The sequence below is a fragment of the Podarcis liolepis genome (genome assembly GCF_965112155.1).
Source record: "Podarcis liolepis genome assembly, chromosome: 1".
In the NCBI taxonomy this organism is placed as follows: domain Eukaryota; kingdom Metazoa; phylum Chordata; class Lepidosauria; order Squamata; family Lacertidae; genus Podarcis; species Podarcis liolepis.
In genome coordinates this window covers 131,753,717-131,770,946 of record NC_139554.1, presented here as the reverse complement: position 1 = coordinate 131,770,946, position 17,230 = coordinate 131,753,717, and the positions used below count along the sequence as shown (strand labels likewise).

General features: G+C 47.4%; 2 protein-coding genes and 1 long non-coding RNA gene across 7 annotated transcripts in view; 2 read left to right on the top strand and 1 right to left on the bottom strand.

Annotated features, from left to right (window-relative positions):
• Positions 1-4,373, top strand: part of NBEAL1 (neurobeachin like 1) — a 152,302-nt gene extending 147,929 nt beyond the window's left edge. For 3 of the 5 annotated variants that reach the window (XM_083471490.1, XM_083471492.1, XM_083471491.1), the window contains one exon: positions 25-4,373. In XM_083471490.1, the coding sequence (XP_083327616.1) occupies positions 25-126 (102 nt within the window). In that variant the 3' untranslated portion in view covers positions 127-4,373. The remainder of the gene's footprint in view (positions 1-24) is intronic. The other 2 variants (XR_014518537.1, XR_014518538.1) reach the window with 2 other exon arrangements.
• An 867-nt stretch (positions 4,374-5,240) lies between these two features.
• On the bottom strand, positions 5,241-11,285 carry LOC310693530. Its single transcript, XR_014519224.1, has 3 exons — positions 11,087-11,285; positions 8,574-8,633; positions 5,241-6,048 (listed from the first exon to the last, which is right to left on the bottom strand). It is a non-coding gene; the product is annotated as an uncharacterized lncRNA (long non-coding RNA).
• Positions 11,286-11,419: 134 nt separating this feature from the next.
• The window catches only part of CYP20A1 (cytochrome P450 family 20 subfamily A member 1), a 43,511-nt gene continuing 37,700 nt past the window's right edge, over positions 11,420-17,230 (top strand). Inside the window, exons 1-3 of the mRNA XM_083474187.1 lie at positions 11,420-11,563; positions 14,306-14,355; positions 16,286-16,452. Of these exons, the coding sequence (XP_083330313.1) occupies positions 11,492-11,563; positions 14,306-14,355; positions 16,286-16,452 (289 nt within the window). The 5' untranslated portion in view covers positions 11,420-11,491. The remainder of the gene's footprint in view (positions 11,564-14,305; positions 14,356-16,285; positions 16,453-17,230) is intronic.

Below are 17,230 nucleotides of genomic sequence, written 5' to 3'. Positions count from 1 at the left end.
GTTTTTCTCAATTACCCGAAACAGATGCGTGTGGGACAGCTCTCCCGAAAGTTGTGGGGTTCAAGCAAACGTATCAGCCAGATTTCATCAGGAGAGACTGAATATAACACGCAAGATTCCATGTGATTTCTGCTCCTGCCTCCTCTTGGGGAATTCCACACATTTATTTAATCTTCTGATTATTTTCCAATCGTATCTTTCAACTTGCTCAGTTACGTTTGAAGCGACAGCACAGTTTCCACAGGCAGATATGGGGAATAAGCCTATAGCACCTGTCATTTTTGTAATTGTGTTAATATGTTAGAATTGGACGAAATAAGCTGATTCGATATTATTTAAGCGAATGAATTGTTTGTGAGAGATAGGTATGCATTCATATGTTTATATGTGTATATTTGTGTGTAACATGTTTGTTTGTACATATATGTGTGTGTTTGATACTTAACTGACATTCGCAGGTTAATGCTGACAATCATGGGTAAGTTTGCTGAATATCTGAAAAATTGATTTCTATAAGCCTTTTGCATACATGCCAGTGAATGCGGACAAATATTCTGAGGTCAGCATTCACTGGTATAAAAGTTTATGAACACTTGCCAAATTTGTCTGGGTTATGTGACTGTCGGCATCACCAAACCGCTGACATTGACTGTAACATAATATATATTTATATAGGTTGTGGTCCAGTAAATTCATTTACTTGTGCACAAGCAAATGGGTATGTGCATAGCTGGTTTGTCGCTGCCCCATTCTGTGAACTAGCTTGTTGTTTAAAAATTGGCCTTGGGAGAGCAGGGAGTGTTGCCCAAAAATGAAACAGAAGATCCAATTTAATACACTGAGCAGGACATCGGCAGTCTTTTGGATCTTAACCAATGCTTCTAAATTTCCTGTCCGTTATAAGACAAACACGCTTCCTTCTTTCCCCTCCAAAGCTTCCTTAGTTCCAGAAATCTAAAAATGAAAATTATTCAGACTCAGCTTGTAGGGTGGGGAGAGTTTTCCTTGTGCCCTTCAGTTGAATTCTGCAATTGACGTCAGAATCGTATCGATCAGCTGGGAACTGTTCTTCAGGCGGTGCCTCCGTTGTCCAGTTTGGATGTCGTGCGTTGGATTGTCGGTACGTTAAAAACGAATGTGGACCTGGGAGACACGGGGAGCAGGCCTGCTACTCTGAAATTAAACTTGAGAGGTAGGGTCATTCTGAAAAGAAAACGGGCAATATCTAGGCACCTGATCCAGCAATTGCAGTCCTTTTTGCACGGTAGCATATTTTTACACAAAGGGATGGCGATTCCGGGTCCAGCGCATGCAAACAGTGCTTAGTGTGGTGTGCGGAGATGCTGTCTCCAGCAGCGGGGAGTTGTGCAAGGCTGAAACCTACCTGCACACTCCCAAAAGTGATCAGCGCTGTGCTAATGTTGCGGATCCTTTGGTAATGGGGAAGAGATGGTTGTGCACAGGGCTGTGTCTTTTTCGAAGGACATTTCAGATACAGCAGAAGTAAATGGGAGAATCTAAGCACTACCTGCATTTTCGTTATTTATTTGGACCAAGTGGGAGCCACAGTTTCCTACACATGGAGCGCCATAGTTTTGGGTGAGAGCTGAAGGATCTGTTTGCTTGGGATTCCAGAGCGTTCTTTGATGGTTAAAGCCAGAGGCCTTGGTTTTAGATCTGAATTTGCATGGGGAAATCTTGACCTCCAGGGCAAAGTCTTACGCTGTTGTTGATGGTGATGATGTTGTTCTTGTTATAGGGCTTTGCTCACTTGCTTGTTGGAAGAGCATCGTTTAAAACACGGTCTTTTATGGAACCGGTCAATAAGTTGTTATTTTATTATCACGCTCCAACGGACTGTGCAAAACTGGTTGAAGTGAGTGGATCACTTTGCTCAGATTTCTTTCCAGGTTGGAAAGATGTTGAACTACATGCGAAATATAAGCAATTTTCAGTTTATTCCTTGACTTTTGTGCAGATGTCTTTGGAAATTGGGTAATTTATTTCAGGGATGAAGAGGCTTTGGCCTGCCAGATTTTGTTCAACTCCCAACCCCAGTCAGCACGGCCAAAGATCTAGGATGATGTGAGTTTTTAGTCCAGCAACATCTCTGCAGGCCACAGGTTTCCCCATGTCTTCTGATTTATTTATTTAAAGGATCAATGCTCTTGTATTGTGCTCTTTAACAAAGGTTATTTAAAAAAAAGTATTTAGTGGGTTTGTTTTAATAAATCTGGCTCGGGTGTGTAGAAATTCTGATTGGAAATAACTTTGCTGCTTATTATAGGGATCAACTGGGATTTCAGGGATTAAAGCAGTTTTCACACAGGGCTGAAATTGAGAATGTGCTTATACATGTGGGAGCAAGTTAAAATGAAAGCCGTCGTTTTTGTAGCGATACCAAAGATAATCTGAAAGTGTTGAAACATTTATGAATGTGAAACTGGTTCATTAAGATTTAAAAGTGAAGGAGTATTGATGAATATTCTGGAATGAGTCACCTTTTCTTTTTTTAATTAGGTGAAGTAATTATGCGGTTACGGGTGGGTTTCTACAGTGTATTGTTTGGGGGCATTGTGTTGACGGTTATTTTGGATTTTTTTTTAAAAAAAAACCTATAAAGAAATGTCAGGCTGGTAAACAAAGACTAATTCAGGGGAGCAAACTAGAGAAATTGTGGGAACTGTTCACATGCTTGTTCTTTCTCCAGTGATATTTGGAAGGCCTCCCAGCAAAACTCTGAGTAACTTATGAGTCTTCTGCCTTTTGAAGAAAATAATGAAGGAAAGCCAACATGGTGGCCTCACAATATCGCCAGATGCACTGCCATCAGACCTGGTCACTGTTGCCAATGGTTGGGGAGTGATGGGAGTTGCAGTCCGACAACGCCTTGAAGGCACCATGTTGGCTGCTGCTGCGGTGGGTCAATGGAAATTTATCCATCTTCGATTTGTGTAGAACTTCTCTCCGCAGCCGAGTTGGGCTTTTGGACTGAGTCCTTTCACGGCTGCAACTACGCTTCCATTTGGAGAATGGAAGCCTGGTTTCAGAAGTGATGCTAAGCCATGGCTTAGCTCAGGCATAGGCAGACTCAGCCCTCCAGATGTTTTTGGGACTACAACTCCCATCATCCCTAGCTAACAGGACCAGTGGTCAGGGAGGATGGGAATTGTAGTCCCAAAACACCTGGAGGGCCGAGTTTGTGTATGTCTGGCTTAGCTTAAGGGCAGGGCAGTACTACCCTTAGGAGAAGCAGCTGCAGTTCTTATGGAGAATACTGCCATTTCAACATCTTCTCTCGTAGTCGTGGTTTGTCTTAGGGTTACATGACGGGTGTCCGATTTCAGGTTCCCCACCTGTGCTGTAACTGCTAGGTCTGTGTCCTGTGCTACCCCAGTGGCATGGGTCATACCAGGAAACCACACACTTTGCTGGCCTCTCTGTATACTCCTGTACAGAAGCATTCAGGTTCCTCGTGCCACTTCCTAGCATGTCAACGAAAAGTCTTGCACTTTGAGAACACTAAACAGAGCTTTGAAAGCAGCAAAAATGGCATTTTCCCGAAATCTGGCAGCACCGTGCAAGAGCATGTAGGGAAAGTAATGATCTGGTGTCGAGAGGCAAGGCCATTTTGTTGTTGACTTTCCCCAATCCCCTCTTGCTTGGCCACAGACATGCATGTTCTTCCCCACTGCAATGCTACAAGGAAAAAGAATACGGAGGGTGTTTTTGTACTGCTCAACGGCAGTTTTGAATATCCCAGCTTTGTTAATTAGCAACCTGCCCTGGAGATTGTGCTGCTATTTAAAACCGGTTTTTCTAAACAGAAAACAAAAATTCATTTACCACGTGCCTCTGCACTTGCTTAAAACACCACAATTAAAATAGAAACAGGACACTAAGCCTTATGTATATATACAGGCAAATGATAATCGCAGACTGATTATTCTGATAGTGCAATTGTGATTACAAATGGGTTTTTGATGCCAAAAATGCCTTCAGATTTTGGGTGGAAGTGTTTTTGATATATTTAGGTTCAACTAGTCCTTGTGTAACAACAGCAAATATTTCTGTTAGTCTGTGCAATACCTTTCCTCTTTTTTGGGGGGGGTGCTTCTAAGGTTAAATAATACACTGTGTTTTCGACGGTAAGGTTTAATAATTTTAAGTCTGTATGTATGTATATTGGCTAACACGGAACTGATGTACAGCATGGTGGGAAATGTTCTAAAATTTGCACTTTGTAAGATTTACAGATTTGTAATTTAACCCTTTTTAAAAGGCTTGCTCAACTTGTACATAAAATTGATTGTCAAATTAGGTTTGTATATAATGGGTCTGCAGCCAATTAAATAAAATTGGACGTGTGTTTAGCCTCTCTCCTTTTTCGTTGCCCCAAAGCACTGTGCCTGCATTCAAACATCTGCATGGGCACCACAGCTGGATTGCAAGGTTTGCTCCACATGCAAACAGGGGCTGTGCAAACAATTCTCTTTAGCCAATCTGTTGTTCAGCAGGGATGGCAGACGACAACTTGCAAACATGGCTGGAAGTGTCCTGTCCAACCCCAGGAATACCTTCACATCTGATACGAATCTATGCATGGCTTGCACACACCCACACTTTTAGCCCTTGTGTGTTCCGATACATGCCTGGAAAAAAAAGATTTTTGGCCCTGGCTGAGCTGTAGCCTACACAGAAACTATCACTTCTGCTATGGGAACATTTCCTCGAGCCAAAATAGCTGATAGTGGGTGAAGAAGAAGAAGAAGAAGAGTTTGGATTTGATATCCCGCCTTTCACTCCCCTTCAGGAGTCTCAAAGCGGCTAACATTCTCCTTTCCCTTCCTCCCCCACAACAAACACTCTGTGAGGTGAGTGGGGCTGAGAGACTTCATAGAAGTGTGACTGGCCCAAGGTCACCCAGCAGCTGCGTGTGGAGGAGCGGAGACACGAACCTGGTTTCCCAGATTACGTGACTACCGCTCTTAACCACTACACCACACTGGGGGAAGCATGTGAGAATAAGAGAGTTGCTGTGAAAGAATGCACAACTATATTTAATAATAATAATAATTTTATTTATACCCAGCCCTTCCCGGTTTAAAAACCGGGCTCAGGGCAGCTAACAGCAAATATAAAACATTGATTAAAATGTGACTTAAAAACAGCATAAAATACAACATAAATGCACCATCGATGTCAATAAAATTCAAAAAATTCAGGGGTCATGGGGTGGGGGAACCCTAGTCAGTAAACATCAAATGATCACTGGGGCTAACTGGCCAAGTTGGTCCTACTAGGGCCAGCAAGGAGACCAGGGAAGAGTTTAAACGTGGGGTCCCAGAAAGGGTTTCTTCATAGAAGAGGAAAGGGAAAAAGGAATAGAGGATCAGGCTAATTCAAACTGAAGGCCAGGCGGAATAGCTCTGTTTTACAGGCCCTGCGGAAGGAGATCAAGTCCTGCAGGGCCCTAATCTCATGGGACAGAGCATTCCACTAGGTCGGAGCCATCACTGAAAAAGCCCTGGCCCTGGTGGAGGATAGTATAGGCTAAAGAAGCCAGTGTGGTGTAGTGGTTAAGAGTGGTGGACTCGTAATCTGGTGAACCGGGTTCGCTTCCCCGCTCCTCCACATGCAGCTGCTGGGTGACCTTGGGCTAGTCACACTTCTCTGAAGTCTCTCAGCCTCACTCACCTCACAGAGTGTTTGTTGTGGGGGAGGAAGGGAAAGGAGAATGTTAGCCGCTTTGAGACTCCTTAAAAGGGAGTGAAAGGCGGGATATCAAATCCAAACTCTTCCTCTTCTTCTTCTATCCAAGATAGTAAAGAGTTGCATTGTGGGAAGCAGTAACTTGCCATCATGTGCCAGTGGCTTCTGGGCATCTGGGTTTTTCCCTCCTTCCCAGATAAGGCCATTCTTTTTCTGCTAAGCAAGAGTCTGCTTGGAAGTTGACTTCTCTTCAATTTACATTACAGCTTACCTGAGCTTTCTGTCAACAGGAAACTCAAGTCCACTCCAGGGTCATAGTCCTTGGGGGTGTTCCCTCTGTACCAAAGGAAGAACGAGGCAAACTTGAATGTACATAACTATTAGGACTGAGCATGTTTCTTGGAGGACACTACTGGTTCCCTATCTAGCTTTAACCCCTCAAATGTGAATTCGCTGGTTACATGCTGGTGGGAAATGATTTGAGGCTCGGCTCCAAAGAACACACAACAACCAATGTGAGCTGTAGTCATGTGGGTGGCGCTGTGGTCTAAACCACAGAGCCTAGGGCTTGCTGATCAGAAGGTTGGCGGTTCGAATCCCCGCGACGGCGTGAGCTCCCGTTGCCCGGTCCCAGCTCCTGCCAACCTAGCAGTTCGAAAGCACACCAGCGCAAGTAGATAAATAGGTACCACTGCAGCAGGAAGGTAAACGGCGTTTTTGTGTGCCTGAAGCGGTTTAGTCATGCTTCGCCACATGACCCAGAAAGCTGTCTGTGGACATACACCGGCTCCCTCGGCCTGAAAGTCCATAGTCGCCTTTGACTTTACCGTCCGGGGTTGTTTACCTTTATATCCATGGCTGCTATGCCCATCATGCAAAGTCTCATGATACAATGAAAGATGCCAACAGCAAGCTTTTATTTACATTGGGGGTCGGCAAAGTTTTTGTGGCTTGGGCCGGTTCATGATCCCGCGGATGCTGCGGTGCGCCGGAGTGCACACACACGCATGTGCAAACACTATTTCTGGCGCTCCTTCCTGTGCAGAGGAGGTGTGCACAGCTTCCCAGTGGCTGCAAGAGCTTCCTGCAGCCAATGGGAAGCTGGCCAGCGTCACAGAAGGCGGTCCCCGCTCTGTTTTGCGCGGTGCATGGGAGCCGACTGAGTGGGCAGTGGGGGTGCATGGGCCGGACCCCCATGGGCTGCCTGTGGCCTATGGGCCTTAGGTTGCCGAACCTTGATTTACATGATGCATTTGAATCCCCGCGACGGAGTGAGCTCCCATTGCTCTGTCCCAGCTCATGCCAACCTAGCAGTTTGAAAGCACGCCAGCACAAGTAGATAAATAGGTACCACTGCAGCAAGAAGGTAAACGGTGTTTCTGTGTTGTACAAAAGAGAATTGTGCTCCAGGTAGAGATTTTTGTCCTATCCTTTTTATTTAAAAAATCCCCAGGGTTAATGATCGTCGATGAGATTATCTCACGATGCAAGTGCTTGCCTCCCCACAATTAGGACAACTAAGTCTTCCTTAAGTACCACGCTTCTATGGATGCGAAGGCAATAAGAGCAAAGCAGGAGAAAACAGGTTTAAGATCTAAGATGCAACCGCGGAATGGGTGGAAGCATCATCCCCCAATTATTGGATGTGTGGGAGGGGGGGGAAGGCAAGTTTGAGAAATGCTTGCGCTGAGAGATCAGGAACTTAGACCCACAGGACAGTCACAATGGCATCGTCCCAACATGGTGTGTCTGAGAAGACGCCAAGGCAGATTGCAAGGAGGGAGGGTTGCAAGACGGTAGCTGCTCCCTTTAAAAAAAACAAGACCGGAACTGATCTATGTAAGAATTTGATGGCCAGCGGCCTTGGCTATAGGACTACAAACACCATTTTCATGGAACTTGCAAAAAGGTGAGATTTTTGCCTCCCCAGTAGTCAAGACCCAGCTTTCCCTCGCAAAGTAGCTTTTGCCTCCTCCTACAAGCAGCAGTGATCCTTCACGTAAACCCTTTAGAGGCAACGAACGAAGTGAATGGTTAAAGTGCCACACACATTAACTCTCCACACACACACACACACACACACACCCCGTCATCAAAGCACAGGACAGCATCTTTCGCCCAGATCTGAGTTCAGCAGGTGACTGCTATCCCCTGTTCATTCAACATTTTATATTTTCTCCAGCTCTGTCTATGGGTACAAAGGGCGATTTTACCATAATTACAAACATTGCATACCCAGCATGTGCATTTCAAATGATCTATATCAGGATTCAGCAACCTTTTTCAGCAGGGGGCTGGTCCACCATCCCATTTTAAATAAAAGGACACAGTCTACTCATGTAAAAACATGCTGATTGCCAGACTGTCTGCAGGCTGGATTTAGAAGGCCATTGGGCGGCTTAGGTTGCCTACTCCTGATCTATATGCTTTGTGGTACATTTTAAGGGAACTATTAAGAACGGTCAACTGGACAGAGGAAGAAATAGCTTCCAGACTGAAAACATAGGTAAAGGGTAAAGAGACCCCTGACCATTAGGTCCAGTCGTGACCGACTCTGGGGTTGCGGCACTCATCTCGCTTTATTGGCTGAGGGAGCCAGCGTACAGCTTCCGGGTCATGTGGCCAGCATGACTTAGCCACTTCTGGTGAACCAGAGCAGCACACGGAAACGCCGTTTACCTTCCCTCCGGAGTGGTCCCTATTTATCTACTTGCACTTTGACGTGCTTTCAAACTGCTAGGTTGGCAGGAGCAGGGACCGAGCAACGGGAGCTCACCCCTCACGGGGATTCGAACCGCCGACCTTCTGATCTGCAAGTCCTAGGCTCTGTGGTTTAACCCACAGTGCCACCCGCTACTCACCAAAACAGGAGGTGTGTTGGGTTCTCCATGGTACCGCGGGATCCTTTTCTACCGAGTTTCCTGCAATAGTGATACAAAAAAGAATTACCTAGCAACTATGAATTTTGTACTATACTGGAAATGTATTTTTGAACCTGGCCTGGCCAACAAAATATTCCAAATATTAAACATTTGTTTATTTTTCAAGGCATATTAACACCACACATTCAATCTATTCATATTCTTCAAGATGAGGCTTTTTGAGTTTTGTGCACCTCTGAGACTCCAAGGGGGGGGGGGATCACCAACTCTTACCACAAGTTTGTGGCGGCCTATTTGAGACTCATTGTGCCCCATGTGGATTGCTTGGGGGGCAAGAAGCTGTTGCAGAGACCCAACAGGCATTTGAGCATCTCAAAACCCGCAGGCCTGGCCAGGACGCTGAAAACATTTTCTGAATGGAGGAACCTGCACCCCCCTAAAGCTGAATGCCATGGTATAAGCAGGTTTGCAGCCCAGAACTCCCCATGCTAAACATACACCTATTTATGCTCAAATGCAACAACCGCTTGAAAAATGTGTGAATTTCCTCATTAGCTGTTATGATGGATGGCGGCTAACAGATTGAGGTTGAATCCTGACAAGATTGAAGTACTGTTTTGGGGGGACGGGGGCGGGCAGGTGTGGGGGATTCCCTGGTCCTGAATGGGGTAACTGTGCCCCTGAAGGGCCAGGTGTGCAGCCTGGGAGTCATTCTGGACTCACAGCTGTCCATGGAGGCGCAGGTTAATTCTGTGTCCAGGGCAGCTGTCTACCAGCTCCACCTGGTACGCAGGCTGAGACCCTACCTGCCCGTGGACTGTCTCGCCAGAGTGGTGCATGCTCTAGTTATCTCCCGCTTGGACTACTGCAATGCACTCTACCTTTGAAGGTGATCTGGAAACTGCAATTAATCCAGAATGCGGCAGCTAGGCTGGTGACTGGGGGCGGCCGCCAGGACCACATAACACCAGTCCTGAGAGATCTGCATTGGCTCCCAGTACATTTCTGAGCACAATTCAAAGTGTTGGTGCTGACCTTTAAAGCCCTAAACGGCCTCGGTCCTGTATACCTGAAGGAGCGTCTCCACCCCTATCGTGCGTCTCCACCCCCACTGAGGTCCAGCACCGAGGGCCTTCTGGCAGTTCTCTCATTGCGAGAAGTGAGATTACAGGGAACCAGACAGAGGGCCTTCTCAGTAGAGGCACCCGCCCTGTGGAACGCCCTCCCTTCAGATGTGAAGGAAATAAGCAGCTATCTTTTTTTTAAAAGACAGCCCTGTTTAGGGAAGTTAATATTTAATGCTGTATTGTTTTTAACATTTGATTGGAAGCCGCCCAGAGTGGCTGGGGAAACTCAGCCAGATGGGCGGGGTATAAATAAATTATTATTATTATTATTATTATTATTATTATTATTATTATTATGCGACAGCAGTGAGCTGCACTTGTTCTTTAGAGCACCTCAGTTCCCAGGCAGATGGTATTAACACGTTTTAAAAAGCGGACAATCCTGTTCATAAATCAAGTGAGCTATTTATTTCACTAATATTATCACTGAAGAGCCTCAGACCTGTTCTGTTTGGACATACCAAACTCTGGTTTGTGGTACTGTAGACGAGAACCCAAAGAGGGTTTGAGTTTCCAAACGTAACAAGCAACCATAGTTTAGAGATAAACATTTATTCCAGTTTTCTGTCAGCGGGTGGCGCTGTGGTCTAAACCACAGAGCCTAGGACTTGCCGATCAGAAGGACGGAGGTTCGAATCCCTGCGACGGGGTGAGCTCCCATTGTTTGGTCCCTGCTCCTGCCAACCTAGCAGTTTGAAAGCATGTCAAAGTGCAAGTACCGTATTTTTTGCACCATAACACTCACTTTTTTCCTCCTAAAAAGTAAGGGGAAATGTCTGTGCGTGTTATGGAGGGAATGCCTACAGGTGGCATGCCTACAGATTTTCCTCCTCTAAAAACTACGTGCGTGTTATGGTCGGGTGCGTGTTATAGAGCGAAAAATACGGTAGATAAATAGGTACCGCTCCGGGGAAGGTAAACGGCGTTTCCGTGCGCTGCTCTGGTTCGCCAGAAGCGGCTTAGTCATGCTGGCCACATGACCCGGAAGCTGTACGCCGGCTCCCTCAGCCAATAAAGCAAGATGAGTGCCGCAACCCCAGAGTTGGTCACGACTGGACCTAATGGTCAGGGGTCCCTTTACCTTTAATAATGGAAAACCGATTGGTATAGTTTCTGTAAAACATGCAGGGATACAAGATATGCAAAACGAACCATGGAAAGAGAAGAAGGGAAGTCACTGATATCTCAAGGATACAAAGCGTCTATCTGAAACTGTAAAACAGAAAATTTAATAAAAATATTAAACGAAGCTCTGGTTCATAAGCAACCGCTGCAAGACTTTTTGTACCGGAGGGCAGCGGAGCAAGCTGCGTAGGAAAAAAACAAAAACCGTCGGCGAGGCAATTAATATTGACCAATATTTACCAATGAATTTTGCTGCAGCCGTCCTTGCAGCTTCGAGGGGATCGAGGGCTTCAGGAATGCTTTGTAACCCAAAGCCTAAGGGAGGGGGAAAAGCAACAGTGCAAAAAAGTGCAAACAGTGCAAATGCACCGCTTTTCTTCCCGGAAAGCGTAAGGACGCCAGACCAGTCGCTGCAGCAGCTGCGCTCGGAGAGGCGCTGCAAAACGCACCCTTGGGCGCAGCTGGGACTGGACCTCCATCAGCCAGGTTGGGGGTGTGCGTGTGCACGGGCGTTTCAAGGAAAAGTCCCGCCCCCCTCCCCGCCTTCCTCGCACAGCCGATAGCTCGATTGCTCTCGCCTCTCCCGTTGCTCGGATCTCCGCCCTGCTGCCACCCAAACTCGGGCGAGGAATCGCTGCTGCTGCCATGCTGGACTTCGCTATCTTCGCCGTCACTTTCCTGCTGGTCCTGGTGGGGGCCGTGCTTTACCTCTACCCGGTAAAGGCTGCACCGCGCGCGCCGGGAGATCAAAGGGGAGATCAAAGGGGTTCTAGAATCTTGGGGCGCCGGGAGAAAGTGCCCGCGCGGAAGCAGGCGGCGCGTCCCCCGCAGCGCTCATGGTTTTACTGGGGAGGGAGTCCCGACTTTGGGTTTAGTTAGTGGCACCTAGTTCCGGGTGAGCCTGCACCGGAGGTAAGGTGTTTTTTAATAATAATAATAATAATAATAATAATAATAATAATAATAATAATAATAATAATAATATATTTATACTCCGCCCATCTGGCTGAGTTTCCCCAGCCACTCTGGGCGGCTTCCAATCGAGTGTTAAAAACAATACAGCATTAAATATTAAAAACTTCCCTAAACAGGGCTGCCTTCAGATGTCTTCTAAAGATAGGATAGCTGCTTATTTCCTTCACATCTGAAGGGAGGGTGTTCCACAGGGTGGGCGCCACCACCGAGAAGGCCCTCTGTCTGGTTCCCTGTAACCTCACTTCTCGCAATGAGGGAACCGCCAGAAGGCCCTCAGCGCTGGACCTCAGCGTCCGGGCAGAACGATGGGGGTGGAGATGCTCCTTCAGGTATACAGGACCGAGGCCGTTTAGAGCTTTAAAGGTCAGCACCAGCACCATGAATTGTGCTCGGAAACAGCACAAGCAGATATTACTCTAGCGGAGATTCCTGCATTGCAGGGAGTTGGGCTACTCGGAAGTAAGTCCAAAGTTCTTCCCCTCCAACGATTCTGGCTGCAGCACTTGACCCATAGCTGTCAACCTTCCCCTTTTTTTTTTTGCGGGAAATTCCCTTATTCCAGCACTGCTTCCCGCTGCTATCCCAGATTGTTAGATATCCCATAGACTGCCCCCGGGATGGGTGAGGCTGCTGATCCCTTATTTTCGAGTCTGCTGATCCCTTATTTTCAAATCTGAAAGTTGACAGCTTTGACTTGACCCCTCGCAGAGAAATTCCAGCTCTACGGCAACTCGGAACAGACTACGGGACCCAGAATCCTTTGAGGGAGGGGACGCGCCTCCAATATGCTTTAAAGGCGTTTTTGCAAAGTGGGGACTACAGTTCCCATCGTCCCTGACCGCTGTTGCAGCTTGCCAAGGATGATGGGGGTTGTAGTTCTCCAAAACAGATGGAGATCCGAAATTCTGGCGTAGTGTGTACACGTGCAGCTGTGACTCCTCTGGGGTTAGACTTGCTTTCCAGGAGAGCAGGGCAGAAGCCACAAGGGATGAAAGCAAGGTGGTCCTTTCGATGAGGAGGGGGCTAAACTTCAGGAGCAACTTTCCAGTAGATAATAATAATAATAATAATAATAATAATAATAATAATAATAATAATAATAATAATTTATTTATACCCCACCCATCTGCCTGGGTTTCCCCAGCCACTCTGGGCGGCTTCCAACAAAGTATTAAAATACAGTAGTTTGTTAAACATTAAAAGCTTCCCTAAACAGGGCTGCCTTCAGATGTCTTCTAAAAGTCAGATAGCTGCTTAGTTCCTTGACATCTGATGTGAGGGAGTTCCACAGGGCGGGTGCCACTACCGAGAAGGCCCTCTGCCTGGTTCCCTGTAACTTGGCTTCTCGCAGGGAGGGAACCGCCAGAAGGCCCTCGGCACTGGACCTCAGTGTCCAGGTAGTTTATCCTTTGCTATGAGCCATGGCTGCAGATGTGCGACCTGATGTTCTGCACGTTTAACGGAAGTAAGGCCCTCGCTAAAGTCGGTGGGGCTTTCCACTTAGTACAGGTGTGCAAGTTTGCTGGCTGACAACACGGTCTTAATAGTTGTTTATTCAGAGGTTGGATGCAAGGAGGCCTGCTCCCTTGCGAGTGTGTTGAGGATCACAGCCCTTCGCAAAGGAGCCCACCATCTTCCTAGCAAGCCAGTTCTACTCTGACTGGCGGGGGTTGCCCTGATTCGAACTCGGATCACGTTTCACATACAAAGGGTCCCGCTTTTTTCAGGGTCAGGTCAGGAAAGACTGCTGCCTCAAACCCCTGGGAATGTGCTGCCGTTTGATATCTTGAGTTGATCTATCTTTCTGCCCTTTGAGCATTTCAAACTTGGGGAGGGGGGGAAATACCAGTTCAAGAAGGACACTGACAAACTGGAACGTGTCCAGAGGAGGGCAACCAAAATGGTCAAAGGCCTGGAAACGATGCCTTATGAGGAACGGCTAAGGGAGCTGGGCATGTTTAGCCTGGAGAAGAGGAGGTTAAGGGGTGATATGATAGTCATGTTCAAATATATAAAAGGATGTCACATAGAGGAGGGAGAAAGGTTGTTTTCTGCTGCTCCAGAGAAGCGGACACGGAGCAATGGATCCAAACTACAAGAAAGAAGATTCCACCTAAACATTAGGAAGAACTTCCTGACAGTAAGAGCTGTTTGACAGTGGAATTTGCTGCCAAGGAGTGTGGTGGAGTCTCCTACTTTGGAGGTCTTTAAGCAGAGGCTTGACAACCATATGTCAGGAGTGCTCTGATGGTGTTTCCTGCTTGGCAGGGGGTTGGACTCGATGGCCCTTGTGGTCTCTTCCAACTCTATGATTCTATGATTCTACTTTTAGATATCCACTGCTGCTTTATAATGGTCTCGCTTAGTACATCTGTACTAATGTGCAGCACATAATCTTGATATTCCATTCAAGCCTCCGTTTACGTGACTGAATTCCATCAACCGTGGATTGTGGTTATGATTATTGCTCCTTTCCTTCCTTAGTCTTCCAGACAGGCTTCGGGTATCCCAGGGATGACTCCAACGGATGAAAAGTAAGTAGCTTCTTACATGTTCGATTGGGGCAGCGACGGGAAATCGTGTCTCCAGATGTTGCTGTGCTACAACTCACATCGTCCCTGACCATTGGGCAAGCTGATCAAGGCTGATGGGAGTTGTAGTCCAGCAAAACTTGGCAAGCTGCAGGTTTTCCACGCTTGATCAAGGGTGTGAATCTTTTTCCCTCCGTGCACAGAGGAGTAATATTTTGAAGCCAGTGTGGTGTAGTGGTTAAGAGCGGTAGTCTCGTAATCTGGGGAACCGGGTTCGCGTCTCCGCTCCTCCACATGCAGCTGCTGGGTGACCTTGGGCCAGTCACACTTCTTTGAAGTCTCTCAGCCCCACTCACCTCACAGGGTGTTTGTTGTGGGGGAGGAAGGGAAAGGAGAATGTGAGCCGCTTTGAGACTCCTTAAAGGGAGCGAAAGGCGGGATATCATATCCAAACTCTTCTTCTTCTTCTTCTTGTGCACAAACGGGGGCCGGGGGGGGGGTGTTCTGGTCTTTCTTGGGAGCTGCTGATGGGGGAAGTTGCTACAGGGTAACTGTACCTCTGAAGGACCAGGTGCGCAGCCTGGGAGTCGTTTTGGACTCACAGCTGAACACGAAGCCGCAGGTCAATTCTGCGTCCAGGGCAGCTGTTTATCAGCTCCATCTGGTAGGCAGGCTGAGACCCTACCTGCCCACGGACCGTCTCGCCAGAGTGGTGCATGCTCTGGTTATCTTCCGCTTTGACTACTGCAATGCGCTCTACGTGGGGCTACCTTTGAAGGTAACCTGGAAACTACAGTGGTACCTCGGGTTAAGTACTTAATTCGTTCCAGAGGTCCGTTCTTAACCTGAAACTGTTCTTAACCTGAAGCACCACTTTAGCTAATGGGGCCTCCTGCTGCTGCCGCACCGCCAGAGCACGATTTCTGTTTTCATCCTGAAGCAAAGTTCTTAACCCGAGGTGCTATTTCTGTGTTAGCGTAGTCTGTAACCTGAAGTGTATGTAACCAAAGTGTATGTAACCCAAGGTACCACTGTACAACTAATCCAGAATGCGGCAGCTAGACTGGTGACTGGGAGCAGCCGCCAGGACCATATAACACCGCTCCTGAAATACTTACATTGGCTCCCAGAACGTTTCTGAGCACAATTCAAAGTGTTGGTGCTCACCTTTAAAGCCCTAACTGGCCTCGGCCCAGTATACCTGAAGGAGCGTCTCCACCCCCATCGTTCAGTCTGGACACTGAGGTCCAGCACCGAGGGCCTTCTGGCAGTTCCCTCATTGCGAGGAACCAGACAGAGGGCCTTCTCGGTAGTGGAACGCCCTCCCATCAGATGTCAAGGAAATAAACAACTACCTGACTTTTAGAAGACACCTGAAGGCAGCCCTGTTTAGGGAAGTTTTTAATGTCTGGTTTTTTATTGTATTTTTAATATTCTGTTGGGAGCCGTCCAGAGTGGCTGGGGAAACGCAGCCAGATGGACAGGGTATAAATAAATTACTACTACTACTGCTGCTGCTGCTGCTGCTGCTGCTGCTACTCTTGCCCAAGGGTTCATGAGGTCTGTCACATCCCTGGGCACCCCATTGGCAGCAAAGCATACTCTTTGCTGTGCCCAGTGGCTCCACCAGGAGCATTCAGAAGTGGAGATCTCTGGATGGAGCGCATGGAACTCCAGCAGGTCTTCAAGTGCTATAGGTTTGTCACCAACTGCAACATGCCTACCATAGCAAAGGTGTCCATGGCACAGACAATAATGGCGACTTGGGCAGTGAAGGGTTCTAATGGGACCCCCTATATCTTTGCATGTTCAGAATTTTGATGGCAAATTGTATGGGTGATATTCAATTGACCAAGCTGTTCATTAATTTCAGTGGAGTAAAATTGAGTTGCCCTACCACCCGGCGGTCATCTCTGTCCTTTCTTCGTTCCAGAGATGGAAACCTCCCAGATATCATCGCTAGCGGTAGTTTGCATGAGTTCCAGGTGAATCTCCATGAGAAATATGGCCCTGTGGTCTCTTTCTGGTTTGGACGGCGTCTTGTGATTAGTCTTGGGTCCATGGATCTCCTCAAACAGCACATCAACCCCAACAAGACCTGTGAGTGCTCTTCCTTCTGGGTGTTTACAAAAAAACGAGTTGGGTTTGAACCGTAGAAATGACCGCATTTATTGTGGGATAAGCTTTTGAGGCAGGATGCGGGTGGCGCTGTGGTTTAAACCACTGAGCCTTGGGCTTACTGATCAGAAGGTCGGTGGTTCGAATCCCCGCGATGGGGTGAGCTCCCGTTGTTCGGTCCCAGCTCCTGCCAACCTAGCAGTTTGAAAGCACACCAGTGCAAGTAGATAAATAGGTACCGCTCCGGCGGGAAGGTAAACGACGTTTCCGTGCGCTGCTCTGGTTTTGCCAGAAGCAGCTTAGTCATGCTGGCCACATGACCCGGAAAAACTATCTGCAGACAAACGTCAGCTCCCTCGGCCAGTAAAGCGAGATGAGTGCCGCAACCCCAGAGTCGTCCGTGACTGTACTTAGCTGTCAGGGGTCCTTTACCTTTAAGCTTTTGAGAGTGGCGGCCCGTTTCATAGTGCAAGAACTCAAAGCCGCCAGTGATCTCTGTGTGTGTGAGGGAGCTGTTCAAAACTTACTCCAGTCTTCCCTGCTGAAATTTGGTGGGGCAACGTTGAGAAGAGATGTTTGAACCCAGAGGCTGCAGTTTACTTGACTCTGACAACTACTTAAATTTCTCCTGATGCTTTTTGAAAAGCTCCTTGCCTTAGAAGAGCGTGATATTTAACCAAGTCTCTGCTCACCCCTTTTCCTTTCAGGTGCAAATGAAGGTTAGGGGCTTCCTTGGGCAAGCCTGTTTGCCAAAGAGATA